Raw genomic sequence first — 19888 nt, 5'->3', positions numbered from 1 at the left:
GAGTGTCATTTTAAATTCAGGATGGTCTTAGATTCAGCTAAATACAAGTTTTTGCTAGGTCCACATTCATAGATTTCTCCAATAGAACAGGTGTTTTTTTTCCTTCCAACAGTTCTGGTTTGGTGTTTATCACAAACTGTCTTGGCATTTACTTGGCTGCTTATAAATCTTATGCATTATTATGGAAAGTGAGTTTTTTCTGCATCCCTTCCTTTTTAATTAAGAATTCAGTGTAATGTAGAAAAATGGGAATTACTTTAACAGTGCAATACGTTTGCCAATTTTGTTGGCTTTCTTTTGGTCATATGTTAAGTATAAAGATACGTTGATGGTCTTAGTCCTCAGTTTTTTTTAACACCTTTATGTTGTTAAATGCCGTCAACTCAAACATCGCATCTATGGCATTTGAATAATTGTTTCCATTCTCTTGCCTTTATTCAGGTTGGTGAGTTTTAACTACTTTTTTTTGATTGGCTAAATATTTAAGTCTCTTGATTCTTTACATTTATTTCCTTGTTTCTATAAAGTTAACTGTATATGTCTTAAAAAAATAGAACACTGCTCTTCTACTTTATAACACTGATTATTAAGCTTGGATGCCGGAATAAGGGGTGTACTTGTGGGAGTTGTGGGTACTCCACCTTTCTGAAAATTCTTCTTTTTTCAGGATTCCCCTCCCCTTTTTGGAGGGAGGCACTCAAAAAGGGATTGAGGTGCCTGCATTCAGATACCTTATTTGGAATTTTGTTCTAGAGCTGTTTCCCTGGTATCTCTCTTCCCCTTGCCTCCCCCCCTTCTTAGTTTATAAGCTCTTTGGTGTTTTTTAATATATATTTAATTTTACAAATAGGGGGAAACATGAGTTTGCATTGGTAATGAATCTTTAAAGAGTTTTTTATTCTTACTGCTGTTTGCACACCATGTTTGTTAGGAAGATATTATTGATAGAAAAGGTTAACTGAAAATGTGCAACTTCAAAACAACTTGTTGGGCTGCATATAGACATTCATTTGTACCCGTAGAAATTTCTTCCTGGAGGAAAGTAGCCTGGGAGCTGGACCATACAGACTTTCATTCCTCCAGCCCCATGTCTGGAGAGCTTCATGGGCCAGCACTAGAAGGCTGTTCCTTGCTTCCTCCTGCATTCCTCTTCCCTACCCTTAGGGTAATTCATTACTTTAATGGCCAGTCTTCTCCTGTGCCTGGAAGTGGGGCAGGCTATCAAATGGTAGTTGGCAGCTGCTGAAAAAGCAGCTCCCAGAGACTGACCCTGGAGCATTTCAGTCTGGGAGACTGCTGCCCCTCTGCAGCACTCCCCTTCCTCCCCATCCCAACAATCAGCTGACAGGCTGAACTTGTCTAACTGCAGTGAAAATAAACTATATAAAACTGGTAAGGGTTAGGTGTAGTCCCCTGCTAATTTTGTTCTAAAAGAAGAACCGTTTTGTTGCTGGTTTTTAATGATACGTATATTTCCAGATGGACCTTCAACTGATAAAGATTCTGAAGAAAAGAAAAAAGAGCCTGCGTCTTCATCACAGAATAGCCCTGAAGCAAGGGAAGAAAGGTATGCTTGCTTGGAAGTCTGTAAAAATGAATTGGCACTAGCAATTTAGTTTAATATCAACCTGAAGATTCAACCTTTGTATAGGTGTTCCCCAAAATATTTAATCTTTCTATGTCCTTACCTTTATTTTTCCTGTCCCTAAATTGGTGTCAGTTGGTCATTTCAGATTGAAGAGGCAAAGTGCCTACCTCCTTTTTGTGCTGTTAGTTGCAGAAATAAGTTGCCATACCTAGACTGCACTAGCTTAATGGGCTGCTAGGCTCAGGTAGTTATTTGTTCTCTTGTTAAAATAGCCATTCTGCCTACAGACCTCATAGAATCATAGAAAGTTAGAGTTAAAAGGGACCTCAGGAGGTGATCTAGTCCAAGCCCCTGTTCAAGGCAGGACCATCCCAAACTAGATCATCCCAACCAAAGCTGTCTACCTGGGTCTTAAAAACCTCCAAGGATAGAGATTTCACCACCTCTCTGAGTAACCTGTTCCAGTGTTTTACCACCCTCCTAGTGAGAATTTTTCCTAATATCTAACCTAAACTTGCTTTGCTGCAACTTGAGACTGTTGCTGCTTGTTCTGTTATCTGCTGCCACTGAGAACAGTGGAGCTTCATCCTCTTTCATACCTCCCTTCAGGTAGTTGAAGGCTGCTATCAAATCCCCTCTGTTTCCTCTTTTCTAGACCAAATGAACCCAGTTCCCTCAGCCTATCCTCATAAGTCATTTGCCCCGGCCCCCTCGCCATTGTTGTTGCCCCCCCCCGTTATACTGTCTTCAATTTGTCCATATCCTTTCTGTAGTGGAGGGGAGGGGAGGGGGGGCAAAACTGGAGACAGTACTCCAGATGTGGCCTCACCAACATTGAATAGAGGGGATTAATCACTTCCTTTGACCTGCTGACAACACTCATACTGATGGAGACCAGTATGTCGCTAGCCTTTTTGGCAACAAGGGCATGCTGTTGGCTCATATTCAGCTTATTGTCCACTGTAGCCCTCAGGTCCTTTTTGCAGAGCTGCTGCCTAACCAGTCAGCCCACAGCCTGTACTGGTGTTTGGGATTGTTCTGTCCTAAGTGAAGGACTTTGCACTTGTCTTGTTGGACCTCACAAAATTTCTTTTGGCCCAGTCCTCAAATTTGTTTAGGTCACTCTGAATCCTAGCCCTACCTGCATTGTATCTACTGCTCCCCTCAGCTTGGGGTCATTTGCAAACTTGCTGAGGGTGTACTCAGTGCCATCTTCCAGATGATCTACTTAGTGTTCTTACTCTTAAATGTTTTCTGCCATGATTCTTTTCTTCTTAAAATAGATTGTTTCATTAAACATTGATTCTTTTTCAAGTAGACTTTATGTAATTCACATTTTTTTTTTCTTTGTTTCACTGTTTCTTTCCTTTCACTTTTTGTTGCTTTCTTAAAGTATTGTATATGTAAGAAGGCCACAAAGTCTGTCCAAGCTTTAAACAAACGAATGAAACATTAACTTAGTCATGTGCTTTTTTTCCCCCCCTTTTAATAAATGGCTTTAAGTAACAAATAAATGGACATGCTTGTACAGTGAACCTAGTTGGAACTTCTTAAATGGTAAAATTAACTGAAAGATGGTATGGCAACCTCCTGACGTGATTGCTAGTAAGCTAAGAACAGAAGTTGAAAAAATTAGCAAACATCTTTTTTTGTTGTTGTTTTGAAGGGGTGGGGAGAGGATCTAGAGTTCTGTGTAAGGCAAGTATAGTGATTTTATATATAGCAGTTAAGAATGAAAGGTATAAAAGGGGGTGTCCAGAGCCAGCACTCAGTCAATTGAGAGTGTACCTGATTGTTTATTAACCTTGACCTAGATTAAGCAAGATATTTCTAGGATACTGTAGGTATCAGATGCTAGACTTTGCTTTTATTCTTCATTATTCTTATTTTTTTCAGTCTCTATATCAATATATCTTTTTAAAATTTTAATAAACGTATAAAATTCATCACGTGCCCTTGCTGTGTGTCTCCTACTCTTTAACCCTCCAACCTGTAGCAGAAGTAGACAAGTGTATACAAATCTTCAAACTGTCCCCAAATAAAACCCTTTTAAAAAGCTACATAGCTCTCTCAGTTGACAGTGTTGCCTCCTTTTTCCTTCAGTATACTGTGTATATGTATGTGTATATATAACTAGTATAGAGACTAATGATACAAAATAGTTTCTCAAAAGTCTGTCTAGATAGATGTCTGTCTGGATCTAGATAGATGTTTGTGTATTCAGTATACTGAAGGAAAAAGGAGGCAACACTGTCAACTGACAGAGCTATGTAGCTTTTTAAAGGGCTTTATTTTATATAGATATATAGATATAGATATATAGCCTCAATATTACCCAGCATGGTATTTCTTTGTCCCCTTTGCTGAAGTTGTGTACCATGATGCCGACTGTTTTTCATGTTTATGAAGGCTTGAGAGAACTGAGAATTAAGACTTTCCAGATGAAATGCAAGGTGCCACAGAGAAATGAGCATGTGGAGGGTTTGGGGGGTTTGTTTGTTTATTTATCTGGGGGGGTTTTAAAGCTTAATCATATCTATTGCTCTAAGTAGCTGTGCAAGTATTCTGTTACGGGAATGTTGTCAATTGGATGTCAAGACAAAAAAGTTTTTGATGTAGGATGAAACTGGGGAGAAGGTGTGTCATGCCAGGTTTCTGTTTTTTGACCCATTTTAGCAGTTCCAGTAGCAACAACAGCAGCAGGAAGGAAGAGACTAATGCTCCCTCAAATTCCTTCATCCATTCTCATCCTCGGGCTCCAGTCACTACAGATTCTGTTCGAATGAAGTGTAGAGAAATGCTGGCTGCAGCGCTCAAAACGGGAGGTGAGCTATATAGAGTTTACTTGCAATATTCATTTCATTTTGTTTCCTCCTGACTGTTTCAGACCAGGCTGAGTCGTGTATACTAGGTCAGTTGGTTTGTGTGTAGGTTCCTCTGAATTAGCAGAACTCAGTAACCCTGACAACCTGGAAACATACTGAGGTACTTTTTCAGTGCCACTGATGCCAGCGCCATTTTATGTTGCAGTGTACGTGACATCTGTGGTCCAGCAGCAAAGTATTTTATGATGCATTCTCGCCATTGCTGCTTTGAAGCTTTGCATGACTCCCTTTCATAGACATTTATTTTTCTCTATCATATTTGTGTTTTTAGGGTACTGCTATGTGCATGAACTTTTACTTTCCCTTCTGCCCCCTCTCAATTTGAGATTACAAATTCTGGTTGCCAGAAATCTCCATTTTCATTTAAATTTAATGCATACATTGCCCTGAGATCCTAACAGTAAGTCTTATCTTCCAGACACTTGCAAACAGTTTCATGCTCTCATCCTTTATGCAAACTACTATGTAATTTTATCTCTTGTAATATTACAGTTCAAAATTTACTCGTATTTACATTATCCCTGTATCAATGGGAACAATCTTTCTGCACTGTCTTTTGGCTTCTGTAATTAAAACTAGGACATAAAGACTTTTTGCTAAATTTTTGGACGTGATGCTCCTTATTTAGGTGAAGCTTGTGTATAAAATTTATTTAAAAGTGTATGTTGGTTGAAAAAAGTAAAAGGAACAAGGTGCAACACAAAGTTATCCAGACTCTTGAAAGGTCTCATCTTTTTATATGCAAGTTTTTTCAGTTTATCCCTCTCTCACTAGAGAAACTCAAGACTATCCTCTTTCCCTTTCTCTCTTAACATCAGGATAGCATGAAGTTTGAAGAGATCATTTTTCTAAATGCCTAATCATTCCCTTTGAATTTATAATAAATGAACTTCAATTCAGAAGCAGCCAAAGCATCTAACTAACTGGAAATTAAGTGCTTGTTTAAAAGAAGGAAGGGGGGGGGACAGTAAAGGATTCTAGATCACTTAAATAACTCCTGAACTTTGCATAGCATAAAACTAGAAATGTCTTTGGAAATTTATCAAAAATTATTGGGAATTTTAACGGATTACACAGAATTACTTCTTATAAGAAAAATGAAGATATTATTGTGTGTTTTGGCAGAATTTGGGGGTAAAGGCTGTCTGCTTATTTGTGCAGCAAGAGGGGAGAATAGTGACTGAATATCTAGCTGACCATGTACCTTAAAATGTAAAAGTGCAAATGCAGATGAAATTAAGAAAGTGTTTCAAGAGTGTCTTGTGTTCTAGGACAGTTAATATTTCTCTTTTTCACTAAAACCTTAGCTCAAAGATTTCTGAGATGAGGCATTTCAGGCCAAACCTGCATGCTGTCTTCAGTGTGCTTAAGCGTTCTTTAACTTCAGTTTGTCTGCTTTCCCTGTTTTTAACACCCAGTAAGCCAGTTTCTGTAGCCAAATTATTGACCCTCGTGTCATATGTGTGAATTCTTACCAAAAAGTTTTCACAAACTATGTATCCATACTACCTTGAATGGAATATTTTCACTCGTATTGTTGTTGAACTAGCAAAAGAGAATGTTTTGGTCTTTTTCAGGGTAGAGATTAGCAGTTGTCAAACTGAATGTTCAAGGCATAACTGATAATGTAAAAGTCCTTTGTATAATACTTGCACCCACATTTTAGCTCCAGATGAAATGTGTGATTTGAAAGCCTGTGCTTTTCTATTATCGGTCTGTCTTTGTCTTCTCTACTCTGCAAAGTAATACGTTAACAGAATTTTGTAATCATAAAAGTGCAGTTTGCTCACTTTTAACCAGTAGAAAATGCAATGTACTTATAGCAGGGGTGGGCAATTATTTTGGGCAGAGGGCTGCTTATCCAGTTTTGGCAGGCTGTCAAGGGCTGCATGGGTAGACCTGCCCTTTGGCAGGTGCCCCGCCCCCTGGTCATTATCTTGGAACCAGTGTCCCAGGGCCAGCACTGGTGGGGCCCAGAGTGGGGCACAGGCCAGCAGGGGTCCATGGACCCAGGCTGGGTTGCATCAGCTGGGAGGGGGAAGCTGGCTAAGCTCCGTAGAGCCCCTGCCAGCTGGGACCCTGCACTTCTGCCATCCTGCTCTGGGCCCCACCGGCACTGGCCCCGGGACACTGGTGCAGGCTCTGTGCTCCCGCTGGCTCCCTGCCCGCTCACATCCAGTGCCCCCCAGCCCTGTGGTACAGGTGGGGGGCAGCACTTAGCCCTGACCCCCCCGCTCACCAACAGGAAAGAAGCTGGTGTTGAGTGTGGGGAAAAGTGGCCCCTTGTCTGCCCCATGGACAGCGCTGCCTGCTGCAGACACTCGCAGCCTGTGTGGGGCTGTCTGGAGCAGGTGCAGGCTGCAGCGTGGGGTCCCGGGCATGGGGCAGGTGAGGGGCTGCTTTTCCCCGCACTCAGTGCCAGCTTGTAACCCGGCCCACTGTCAGCCTGGCATTGGGGCCAGGTTACACAGTGGTGCAGGGGGGAAGCAGCCCCTCCCCATCCCACGCCCTGCACTGCAGGTGCTCGCAGCCTGCCTGGGGCTGTCTGTGCCTGCTCCCAACAGCCCCCTGTGGGCTGTGAGCACCTGCAGCGTGGGGCATCAGCCATGGGGCGGGCGAGGGGCCACTTTCCTCCATGCAGGGAAGGAGCCCAGGGAAAAGCTGAGCGTGGGGGGGCAGCAGCCCCTCCACGCCCAGTGCCCCATGCTGCAGGCACTCACAGCTCGTGTGGGGCTGTCTGGAGCAGGCACAAGCAGCCCTATGCTGGCTGCAAGCAGCTGCAGTACAGGGCAATGGGCGTGGGATGGGGTGATGCTGCTCCCCCCCCATGCTCCTTTCCTGCCCGGCCTCCCCGCCTCTTTACCTGAGCTTCCCATACTGGGGCAGCCACCTGCTCCCAACCCAGAAACCCCGCCTGGAGCTTCTGGCTGGGGGGTGGGGCTGGATGGGCCGTGCTGTTGACGGAGCCTGCTGGGCTTCCTCTGGGTCCTACTGCCCTTGGTTCCTGTCATTTTTTACAGGAACAAAGGGCAGACAAATATTAATTTGCTAAATTTTTTTAGAGGCCCCGTGGGCCGGATACCTGCGGGCCATATTTTGCCCACCCTTGACTTATAGCATAACTTGCTCTGGTCCAGAGTTAATGGATGGTTAAGATTTTTGAGCATAATGACCTCCTTTCAACATGGCTAATGCTCAAACTTATCTCTTCCTCAGGTGATTACATTGCTATTGGTGCTGATGAGGAAGAGTTGGGTTCTCAGATTGAAGAAGATATCCTTTGCTGTATATACAAATGCTCTAGAACAAGACTGTTTGTTGAAGGAGTTAGAACACTTTTTTTAACAGCTGTGTTGTCCATGAAACGTTGTTTCCATTTAAAAGAAAAGCATCCTCATTCTGCTCAGCCAAGATATGTGAAGTTTTGCATGAATGAGGCAGTTTAAATCATGTACAAACAACAAATTATGTAAGTTCTTACAGTTGATATTTTTAATCCTGCTACTAGGAGCACCAGAGGCAGATATAATTTTAGGCACTTTTACGTCCCCATAATTTTGGCTGAGGTTTTACTGTGAAAAATCATGTGAATATTGAAATGTTTAATCCTATTTTTACTCTAATAACTTCACCGTCAGCAGAGCAAATACTATAAAGATAGCAATAATCTAATCTACCCTACTGTCCTACTGATGTACCTTTTATAATTAAAGCCTGACTTGTGAAAGGAGTATAGTACTTGCAATGAAAACTTTTGGGAGCTTCATTTAAATTTTTAGAATTCTGTTGTGGTAGTTTTAGTGCTCAGTTATCAAACGCAGCATTAATTTAAAATTAATTTAACCTCTCAGCAGAATTCAGGGTTCTGGCTTTTTATTTATTGAAGGTTTCCAGAAGCCTAATAAAGGATCTTTAGAGGGGGAGATCAAAGAGCTCACATTGGAGTCACTAGGTGCTCAACAAAATGAATTTTCTTACTGTCTTGATAATCTTGGTCTGGGTTGAACAGAGAAATCTGTATAGTCATTTCAACAGTTAGTAAAAAGAGGAACAAATCAGCAAATGCAAACTTTTTGTGCAGTCTTAAGTAAAGCAATAAGGTAATGTACTTTGCTCTCTGTGGGCACGTCTACACGTGCCCCTACAGGGCTGGAAGTACTAAATGACGGCACAGTAACAGCCCGTAATACGCCGTGCCGGTGGTGCACACGGATTTTTAGCTGGTACATCACCATAGCAACACTATTGAGGGAGCGCATTGTTATGGCAGTGTAGCCGTGGTGTCATGGTTTGCGCCTACCAGCGCTATGTCGCCGTAGTATGTTGCTACGGCATTGGAGCATCACATGTAGATGTGCCCTGTTTTACTTGCTTATGCTATGTTCCTTAAGTCCAACGCACCTATATTCCAAGAATTAAACAACACTGACATGAAATACAAAAATAGGGTACGAAGTAGGATAGCAAATCTCAAGGATCCGAAGAATCCTAATCTAAGAAAAAATGTCTTATGTGGAAATATACCTCCAGACATGTTTGCAAAAATGACAGCTGAGGTAAGCAAAAATTACTCTTTTATGTGATTTAACATTTCTGTAAGTTTTTGTAAGACTTGTATGAAATGTAAAAGCTGGTCAAGAAGTAACCAAAGGTGAGCATAGGGCTCTTGTATAATTGGAGTTATATTGGACTGAAAGTGTAGCTCATGGAGGGATAACAGGCTAATTCTTAAAAATATAATGCAGACGTAAGGGAAAAGGCAGTTAAAATATGCATTTAAAGGTAGTTCATATGTGCAGGTGCTGCAGGGGGCATGCACAGAAACGGGATATATTAAATGTTTTTTTTTTATTGCAACATGTACCCTTTAAATTCTAGTGGGGTGGTGCTGGGACATGTTACCTAGAAGGTGTGCAGGGGAGGCACGATGGAGTCCTGATGCTGACCCTGATCTGCCAAGTCATCCCTTTGCCACTTGGGATTTTCTGCAGTTTAGTCAGCAGCTCTACCAAGCTCCAGGGACTCCGTTTGGACTTTAAATTAATTTCTTGAACTGAAAAGAATTTGACTTGAGTGGCTAAAGATCTGTTGATATTAATTTTAATCTCCTCTCCGTGATTTGTATTAAATGAAACGTTAGGAACCATGCAAGTACAGTGATAACATTCATTAGCATTGAGGGAAAGATGGGAATACTTTTCCTTGTGCACACAGTATACAAAAATATGAAGCAACTGAGTAGGTAAATAAAAATTAAAATCATGCAGATTAGGAAAAAATCAAGGGAGTTAATTGAATGAGTTGGTTATGTAAAAACATTTAATGCAGTCTTGTAAGGCTCGAGATAAATGTATTGAGTTTTCTGCAAATTGAGCATTTACATCTCTTACTTGGGTTTATTATTTTATATTAAGTGTTTTGTAAATTCCAGTTTGTCTACCTTTTTATTATATTATGTCATTAAAATTACCTATTAAAACAAAATATGTGGAGAGAGATACCATGTGGAGAACCATTTTACTTAAGTCCTGAATTTAAAAATTGCCAACCTTTTTTGGGATCATAACCAGGTTCCCCAAAATAGCCCTTTTTTTTTTTTTTTAATAGGATTTAGAGATTGAAATGACTGTCTGTGGCACTTTTATATATAAAGATATATATGTCTTAAGGTTTGCACAAAGGTATCAAGTTCTTGCTCAATCCATGACATAGCTACGGGTCATAATTTTGTTTTATTTTTTTAAGATAATGTTTAACTGTTATTCCCGACCTAGTCCCTGTGCTTTGAATGAGGATAGAATCTGCTGGCATAAAATATTGGAGAATTCCAACGTGATATTTAGTACTGAGAAATGGTGCTGGCCATTGGCAATAGGAACTAAAGTTCTGGTTTCTTTATTCTGTGCAACAGATACAGCATGTCTTGGCTGTGTTAGTCTTGATTTCGAGGGCAGTTTATTCCCTATGCCCCTTCTATGCCTTGTCGGCAAGTTTTGGTGCATCTTTAGAAACTGAGTTAATCTGAAATGCAAAATTGTCGTGCAGGTTAATGTACAAGCCTGAGAGGTTTTGTTTTTTTTTTTTTTAATTGCTGCCATGCTAGGCTGAACTTCAATTTGTGAGCTACAAATAGGAGGTTTCATTTTGCATTATGAGACAATATGTCATAATATTGTTCATTGAATATTGTTCTCAGATTAAATAAGAGCTTTGCAGACACTGAGTATTGGTTTGGACCTGCAGAAAACTTTTATGCTGTTTCATGATTTTAAAAAAAGGGGGAGGAGAAACCCAACCATCTTTGGTTATGCTATTTTTGGCTTTGTAAATTTAAACTTTACACATGATAACTCTATCTTCTTTATTCCTGCCAGGAAATGATATGAAGCTTTGACCTAGAGAGAACACCTTCTGTTTTGCTCCTGATGCTTGTCTTTCCCCCTTTCTCAATTATCACTGTTCAAACATGCATTGATGTAACTTTTTTTAACTTTGAGGGTAACTTCCTGATTTATCCAGGACACTAAAGGGGTGAAGAGACATAAGTTTGTACAGTTTCTTTGGTAAATGATTGTAAGATTTTAATAGCTGCATTTGAAGCTTACTCTGGTTTGTTTAGCCAAAGTATAAGATACAAAGTTCTTATTATGACTTGACTGCTTGATAGGCTATTCAGTAATTTTTAAAGCAAAATTGAATGCTCAGTATGATCATATATACTTTCAAAATTAACTGTGTTTAGTTTGAGATATTCTGAACTGCTGATGCTATCAATATTTCATTAACATTGTCAGAAAAACCCCAATAATAGATTGAAAAAGTTATAATAGAAAGTCTATTTTTTTCCTATCAGGAAATGGCAAGTGATGAGCTTAAAGAGATGCGTAAAAATCTGACCAAAGAAGCTATCCGAGAACACCAGATGGCTAAGACTGGAGGCACCCAGACTGACTTGTTCACATGTGGCAAGTGTAAAAAGAAGAACTGTACTTACACGCAGGTATGTAATAATTGAGGCTTCTCCCTTTTGGTCAAGGATGAGCCTCCATTTTTAAGGAAGTCTTTTGGTATTTAACAGTTATATCAAATGTATAATGTGAGAGCTGAAGAAGGTGATGATTTTTATAGTTCACTTTACTTGAGTTACTTTTAAATGTTTTTTGGTTCCAATTTAGGCTAAAGGAAATTAGCACAGTAGTATTAGTTAACTAATTATAAAGCTTTCTACAAGTTAAAAATAAGTATGTAGTGTAGAATTTCTAGTTACAGATCTGCTTTTGTGGAGAAAATACTCATCTTCTTACATTGTCTTTCCATATCTCAGTTTTGACGTAGTGGTAAAATCTCAAGGAATCTGGTACATACATGGATACAATTTAAGAGTTGTGCTTAAAGTTGTGTCTTTTGAAACTATGACTTTGGCAATAGGCATTGAGGACAATGAAATTATTTAATGCAGTATTCAAGCAGAGAACGTAATACAAACTGCCGGGTTTTTTTGTTTGTTTTTTAAATCATCATTTTCCATTGGAGTAATGCTGGGTTTTTTCGCTATTTTTTTTTTTTAAAGATTATTATGATGAATGGAGATTAGCCAGTGTTTACACTATGTTTGAATGCTCTTTCTGTCTCTTTCATATCTTATATGAAGAATGCTTCTGAACGTTAGTATTTAATTGCAGGCTTATTAACATAGAACCTGTTTTATAAACCTTCTGTACGTGAAAATTGCACTTATTTTAGTGGGGGGGTTATGTGCAGAAAGGGGGATAATATAAAGCTTACGTTGATTTCACAAAGGCAGCAGAGCATAGCTTTTGATTTATGAAGTTATTAATAAAGTATCTCTAAGGTGTTTTGATGTAAACACTTGTCTAAATCCTAATATTTTTAGGACACTTTATCATGGAAGGGGTAGAAAGAGAAAAATAAAACTGCGGTTTTCTAAAACTGTGCAGTTATACTTCTGGGGGAAAAATTAAAAAAAAAAAAAAAAAAAGCACCTGCAAAACTTAATTGCTAATATGGGTATTATAATGCATAATGTCTGTAAACTATGTCTTGTAAAACTGGATTGTAATACAATAAGTAGTGTGAATAAATCTTTATAGGTTAGGACAAGAACTTTGCATCCAATGGTAGTCAAGTATTATCATCATGAATCTGTTCAAAATGTTCCCTTTTTTTTTACCCACTTTACATAGGTTCAAACACGTAGTGCTGATGAACCGATGACAACATTTGTTGTCTGTAATGAATGTGGAAACAGATGGAAGGTGAGGCTGTACACTTTTTTTATGTGTATTCTCTAATAGACAAATTTCTAGTTTACTTTTTCTAATTTTTGTTAAACAGTGTTTGAGTTGCTATTGAATTTTGCTATTTTTTTTACATGGGTTTGAGAAATTGTAAACAAATATTGCCAAATACCTTTAAGCTAGAAAAATATTTGAGGAACATCCTCTGGTTCCTAGTTGCTGTGGATAATATAAGAGAAGAAAGGGTGAATGGTTAGGATACTAGCTTGGATCTTGGGAGAGGTTCAGCTAGATGCTGTATGACCTTTAAGCAAGTCAGTCCTCCCTTTGGCTTAATTTTCCACTTGCATAGTAGAAATAATAGTGCTTTCCTACCTCATGGAGCATTGTGAAAATAGATTTAAAAAATGGAAATAGGCTGTGACAGCAGGAGAGAGATCATGTAAGTGTCTTCTATAAGCAGAAGCAGTAGGATGTGTGCATTGCTGAACTAGAAGCTGTGGAGCTCTTGCATTTCTCAGTAGCAGCAGCACCTGCAGAAGAGATGTTCTAGTCTCCTTTAATCTCCCAAGCTATAGGAAAACCTCACTTTTTACTGCGTTCTGCTTTCCAGAAGGAGCAGCAAGGACCACTTGCTCCTGGTCCCTGGTGAGACAGAACAGAGGGGCTCAGAAGAGAGCTTGATTTTAAGTAAAAGAAACAGAAAGTTCTTTATTTTCACAATAAAGTGCATCTGGGAAGGGAAGGCAGCGAGGGGGAGGGAACCTGAAATGAAGGATAATGATTTTTCTCTACTTCATTCTGCAGTGTGATAACACACCAAACATATCAAGGGTGCATTTTTTTTCATGCCTCTTAATTGAACTGTTTTAGATCCCAAGAAGCATGGTTGGTTTCCATTTTCAAAACATGTCAGCTAAGGAAGTTTCAGGGTGCTTGCTGTTCCCTTGCTAAAATTTTGGGATGAAAACAGTCAAGAAGTAACAACATTGTGGGTCAGACCTACACTTCAGGGTATCTAGCATCTGCCAAGTTTTAGAATTATTTTTTTTTTTTAGAATAAGACAAATGGCTACTTTTAGTTCAGATCAACTTTCCCATTCACTGGCTGTGATCGGAGAAGCTTAGCAATCCCTATAGGTGCTTGGATGAGAGAAGGTGATAAAGATGCAAGTAGATGTTCAGACTGGTAATTATCACATCTTAAAGCAGAGTGTCTTCCGTCCCTCTTGCAAAGAGCTAGAAATAAGCTGTATGCAGATATCTCATAAAATATTTCTTTTCTTTTGACAGTTCTGTTAGAAGAAGAAACTGTCAAGACATCTGGACCAGTATGAAAGAGGATTTTGTAATTAGCTTTAAGAACTAGGCCAAGCATCTAGCTTCCTGCAAATAAGACTTTTTGTTTTTGTTTTTGTTTTGTTTTAAGCAGCATACATCTTTGGAGTTAGCCTATGTTTTTGACACCACCATCACTTTAAATGCCTTCCTGTAGTTACTAGTCAGTAGGGCCAGGTTGCTCAGTTGTATGGTGTATGTTAAAATATTTTTTTCATTTTTATAAGTAAGTTGACATTAAACTTTTATTGATAAACTTCTGATAACTGGTTTGTGTTTTCTTAACTCTGTGAATAATGTATCATATATTTTTTTTACAATCTGTAACACACCCAACAGAAATACCCAACTTTTCTTCCTTTGTGAAAAATGAAATTGAATTTGTTTCTTATCGGCATATTCCTAATGATTTTGCGGAGAAAAATGAAAGCTAACCTTTGTTTCAGGTATATTGGACCTAATGTAATATACTTACAAATGGTTGGCTATCTGGTGTGTACATAAAAAAACCCCCTATAAAATAGTAGTTGAAGTCTGTTTGTGAAGTTTGGAACTTTATAGACCTTTTCTGTTTATTTATATAACTTCTTTTGCAATGGTTGGATAAGTTTTGCTTATATAATCCGTATCGATCAGTTCAATGTATTATACTGCCCTAAAGCTTGTATATTACTTATCAGCACTACATTTTCATTCTAGAGAAATAATTTAAATAATTTGTTGAATGTGACCTGACTCTTTTTGTTTGATAACTGAATTCATTTTTAGCCTTTTGTACATGAGTAAATGATTCTTGTGATGGGCTGCTATCATGACAGAAGGTAAACAAGTTTATCCAAAGGTAAACTGGCTAGAGAATTAATAAGTCTTCATCAGTTCAGACATATTAACTTAAATTTGATGTGCAGAATAAATAATATCAGTAATCATCGAACCAGAGGCCAGAATAAGTAAGTAACGGTCTTTTGCCACTCAGGTTGATAGATTGTCTTGTAAAAATGTATTTTCTGAAAACTCACAGTTTTTTTAAAACAATTTTTAAATGCTATAGAACAAAGCTAGTCTCAGTATTTTACAATATTATTTCGTTATGCCAGTCTTTGTATTATCTGTTATGTATGTAAGCCTGAGGTGTGGAGAAGGTCTGTCCTAGCAGTGGCTGGGGAATGTGTGGGTAGCTATTGGAGAATAAATTACTTTGGAATAGGTAAATAGGAATCCTTCTTTGATTTTTTTTTTTGGTCCTGATAGACTTGCATCTACATGAGTATGAGACACCATATTAAATTCTGATAACAGTTTATCTCTGAAAGCCAAGAAGTAGTTTGCAAGTTACTTGACTTGTTTTAAAAAAGCATGTAGTTAACTTGGGCTGGAGGAAAAAGTCTGTTCTTCCAAAAAAAGAAATTGAATTTGGATAAGAATTTAGCTTGTTGTTTATATCCTAGTTTTAAAAAGAAAAAATTACTCAAATGTTTCAAAGGTCTTTATATAATTTATAAAAAGACAATTTGGGCTCTTAGTTGATCAGCTCTAATTTGAAGATTTTTATAACATTAAACCAAGTGGAAAAGTGAAGAGAGAATACCCTACAATTAAAAACCTTGACAGAACTGCTTCCTTAATTATGTATCTGGAGATTTTGAAGTTATCCAAGATGGCAACAAACTGACTTAATTACAGCTGTTCAGTGTCGGTATCTCTGCCCTTTTGTTTTAGGGCACTTTTAAGAGGACAGTTCCAAGAAATGTGTTAAGCAAATGTAGTCATAAATTGGGTGCCAGATGGATTCTGACAGTGGTGGCAATCTGAGTTGTTTATAGAATAGGCACAGTTTTTTCTGTGCAGATTCCCCGATACTCTGTCTAACCTTATCCTGCTCCTATATCTTATGAGTAGCCTCTCTTCATAGGAGAATGCAATAATAATTCACTTTTCATGACTGCTCACTGGTGTGAGTTTCCCCATAAGTTTGAATGTTGTTACTCTGAGCATACCAGATGGGAATTGGAATGAAACACTTTCCTTCTTCCCAGGTCTTACTACCCACTTCATGACTTGACCATACAAGTATTAAGGTAAATAGTTATTTGCCCAAACAGCAGAAGATGAAGCCCTAGAGCTATGTCCAGGCATTTAAACTCTTAAAAACCTTAGCTCATTTGCTGCTTTACTCCTAAAGGTACCTGGACTCCATAGGGACCTTTTGGGGGAGAGGGAGGGAGTTCCTTTTAAAATTTTCCCAGGTGCCTGAAGTTCTACTTCTGCAATACTTAAAAGCTCCTTGATAACGGTTGCAAAGTCTGTTTTTTACATTTAAGCAGTGATTAGATGGAATATGTGAAGAGTCCCTGGAGATGCAAAGGTCTTCTATTTCACATATGAGTATCTTTGAGTCACTTTGCCCTTTTTCTGTCTCGCTGGCTCAGTGATTTTTTTTTTCCTTATACAGTGAAACAGTCTTGAATTGGAAGACCAGAGGGTACTTTCTGCTTTCCCTCTTTGCCTCCTTCTCCCCCCTTCCCCATCCCCCAGCTGTTTCCAGACAGTCTATGGCAGTGATTATCAACCTTTTTGGATTTAAGGTACCCTTTTTTGGGGGGGGGGGGGTTTGACTCAAGGCACCCCTCCATAACACTTGTGAATTGTGTGGCACCCAATATCAAAAACTAAGTTATGCTACAGCACTCTACCTCCTTTCAGGGCTATGAGGGCTGTCTTTTGCAAGGGTGACTCTTGTGCATTGGATTTAAGGTACTCTTTTTTGGGGGGGGGGGGGGTTTGACTCAAGGCACCCCTCCATAACACTTGTGAATTGTGTGGCACCCAATATCAAAAACTAAGTTATGCTACAGCACTCTACCTCCTTTCTGAGGTGCCCAGGTAGTGGGGGTTGGGAATCAGTGAGACCAGGAATGAGCCTGAATCTGTGATTATCTACTTACCTCCTCATACCTTGTGGCACTCTTCAGAGGATCTGCTGACACTTTCATTGAGAATCACTGGTCTGGTAAAGCAGAGCCTCTAAGCAAGCTGAAACTCTCAAGCAGTGGAAATGATTTGAACCATGGTAGTCTTCATCATGGGGAACTGCTGTAATAATTAAGCTGTTGAATAAAATGGAGGGGCTGGTGTCCTTGCTCTGAGTTTTTTGAAAGAGGTTACAAAAGATTATGACTCCTGAATAAATAGAAGCTTCCTGGTAGCCAGAAGCTGACGCACCCAAGTGCTGGAGAAGAGTGGGCTGTCTGAGCAAGCAGCATGCTTGCCTTGGGGATTCTTAAAAGCCTGCAGGGATCTATCCTTTTCAAGTACCTTTTCCCCCATGTATGGTATAGGGAGTCTGCATCTTACCTAGGTAGCAGTGCTCAGTGTTGTGGCACAAAAGTGTTTAAACCTAACCCCCAGCCTTTCCTGACTCAGAATTTAAATTCAATGACCCAAGTCATGCAGTCCCATAAATGATAATGTGTTTAATCTAGAAATGATCAGTTGATACCATTGACCTCTACACGGAATTTCTCATGGAATGAGCAATAACTTTAATGTTAGTGAAGTATTAATGTAACACCAAGTTGGTTCACCATTTTATAACTGATTTTAAGTTAATTCAATGTTTCCTGAGCCTTGTGGGTATATGCCCCAACATAGTAAAGTTGGGCAATCTCATGCCTTCCCCGTCCCTCACTTCAACCACTGCTTCCCTCACCACCAGTTCCCCCTGCTGCCATTGGTTGCTTGTAATCAGTAGTAGGGGAATTGGTAGCAAGAGGAACCAGTGTTGGTGGTGGCTGAGGTAGGGGGACATGAAAATACCTGACTTCACTACAGTGGCACTGCATACTGTGGTTGTGATTTGCCCAAGTACATGGGGGTGGGGATTTGCACACATCCCACAGTTTGGGAAATACTGGGTTTATTCAGCACTTTTTATAGTACACTATTTGCCAAATTGAGAGCCTTTTCATTGCAGAATACTCAACAGTTGTCAAGTGCAGTTAGGGTGAATTCATTTTTTAATGATTTCACATTAAGGCAGCTGCACTGGGTATTCTCCCTGCCACCAGTGGGCTCCTTTTACTGAAGGGATATTTAATGTGTCATTCTACTGTGACAAATCTTATAACTTAAAATATGTAGCCTGAATAATTTTGCTATATAAGCGTTGTGTGGCAATCCCTTGAATTGTACTCATTTGAATAGGAATTTAAAGGTAACAGTGTGGTTAGTATCAATTGATGTGTTGGCTGGAGGAGTCCATACAATTTTAATATCATTTTAACAGATCCATGAAAAGAGCAGTCTTTAACAATGTGAATTTTCTGTGGGAGTTATTGGTATATAAAGTGCAGACATTTAAGAATGAATACCAGTGGCCTAAAAGGTTATTGGAGCTTAATGATATCCTGTGGTTTGATAAATGCTAAGGCAAGCCAGCAGCATTTATTTTCAAGACAGGATACGTTGATCCTGTGACAGTAGTTTTGCTTTAATTATATAAAACTTGTATAAATGACTGTCTTGTCCTCCTATTAGTATAATAACACTTATAAAACTAATTTCCAGTTGAGTGCAACTGAGATTTGGCCATTACATGCACGTTTTATATTTTACCAAACAGAAATTCATGTATAGTTTTGAATGATAGTGATAGGAATTAGAACAAGTGCACTGTCTTGTGCGAGTTCCATTAATATTTAATACAGTTTAAATTAAAATAATGCAGGGCTAATATTTCATATTTTTACAGAATGATGTCAAGATGTTTAGGATCAACACTGCATTTCTTATTTGAATTGAGGGGGTTTTAACTAAGCTTAAAATTTAATGAAAATATAATTTCTCAGCAATGATGTTCCCTCTAACCATGTGATAATATGGAGAAAGGAGAAATGGAAGCTGATTTTTAATTGTCCATTTGTTGTGAAATACAGAAAATGAAAACAAATAGTAGACACAATCAAACTAGATACTGCATATACTCGAATCCAAGATAAAGTTGTCCCCTGTGCCCTCCCCGCCACCATTCAACATGGGCAGGGTTGGTGGGAATCCCCTTGTCTTGGATTTGAGTACAAGAAAGAGGAAGGGAGGTAATGCAGCTGTTATGGTCTGACTGGCCCTGAGCCCAAGTCAAGGCCAGAAGTCAGCTGCAGCATCTGCCTGCCCTGTACAGCCTCCTCCCTCGGGGCCATGCAGCAGTGGTGGCAGCAGCTCTGGCCTGAGGCAATGAGCTTCCATGTGCTCCATGACCTAGGATGAGATGGAGCAGAGCTTTACCTAACAGTAAGCCACAGTAAGAGGAAGTGGGGTGGTGGTGGCAGAATCTCTGGGAAGCAGGTGAGGAGGATAGGTGCAGAGACTGGGCACTGTGGGGCAGAGGATGCAGTAGGTTTCGGTGGAGACAAGTAAGGAGCAAGGAGGTCAGTTGTGCCCATTGCATGCCCCCTTACTGCTACTTTCCATGCTGCAGCTGTAGGGGGATGATTTTAAGACTACTCTTTGATAATTCAATTCTATGCATGGAAAATTATAACAAACATATATATTTTCCATCTATAGAATCTAATTATTTGGTGTGGAGGGTTGACTTAGCTGATTTAATAATTTATATTCCAAAGTAGTATCCTAGCAAAATAAAATTCTGGATGGTATCCTTTAATTTCAGTGACTCTTTCCCACATAATATAATAGGCTAGCACATATTGCATTTGATTTAAGCACAGAGCAACTGCTCTGCCATGTTCCTCTCCTAACTCTTAATGAGGTATCATAGGGGAGGGAGAAAAACTTGAAAGAAACTAAGTTCTCAGTTCCAT

At 39.2% G+C, this 19888-nt stretch overlaps 1 protein-coding gene across 1 annotated transcript in view; it reads left to right on the top strand.

Annotated features, from left to right (window-relative positions):
* TCEA1 (transcription elongation factor A1) overlaps positions 1-14335 on the top strand; it is a 40081-nt gene extending 25746 nt beyond the window's left edge. The window contains exons 4-10 of the mRNA XM_019548087.1: positions 1480-1567; positions 4265-4413; positions 7690-7746; positions 8875-9029; positions 11327-11473; positions 12678-12749; positions 14025-14335. Coding sequence (XP_019403632.1) covers positions 1480-1567; positions 4265-4413; positions 7690-7746; positions 8875-9029; positions 11327-11473; positions 12678-12749; positions 14025-14033 — 677 coding nt within the window. The 3' untranslated portion in view covers positions 14034-14335. The remainder of the gene's footprint in view (positions 1-1479; positions 1568-4264; positions 4414-7689; positions 7747-8874; positions 9030-11326; positions 11474-12677; positions 12750-14024) is intronic.
* Positions 14336-19888: the final 5553 nt, after the last annotated feature.

The sequence above is a fragment of the Crocodylus porosus genome, unplaced genomic scaffold (assembly GCF_001723895.1).
Source record: "Crocodylus porosus isolate Cpor-Errol unplaced genomic scaffold, CroPor_comp1, whole genome shotgun sequence".
Classification (NCBI taxonomy): Eukaryota; Metazoa; Chordata; order Crocodylia; family Crocodylidae; genus Crocodylus; species Crocodylus porosus.
This window is presented reverse-complemented; position numbering and strand designations above follow the sequence as displayed.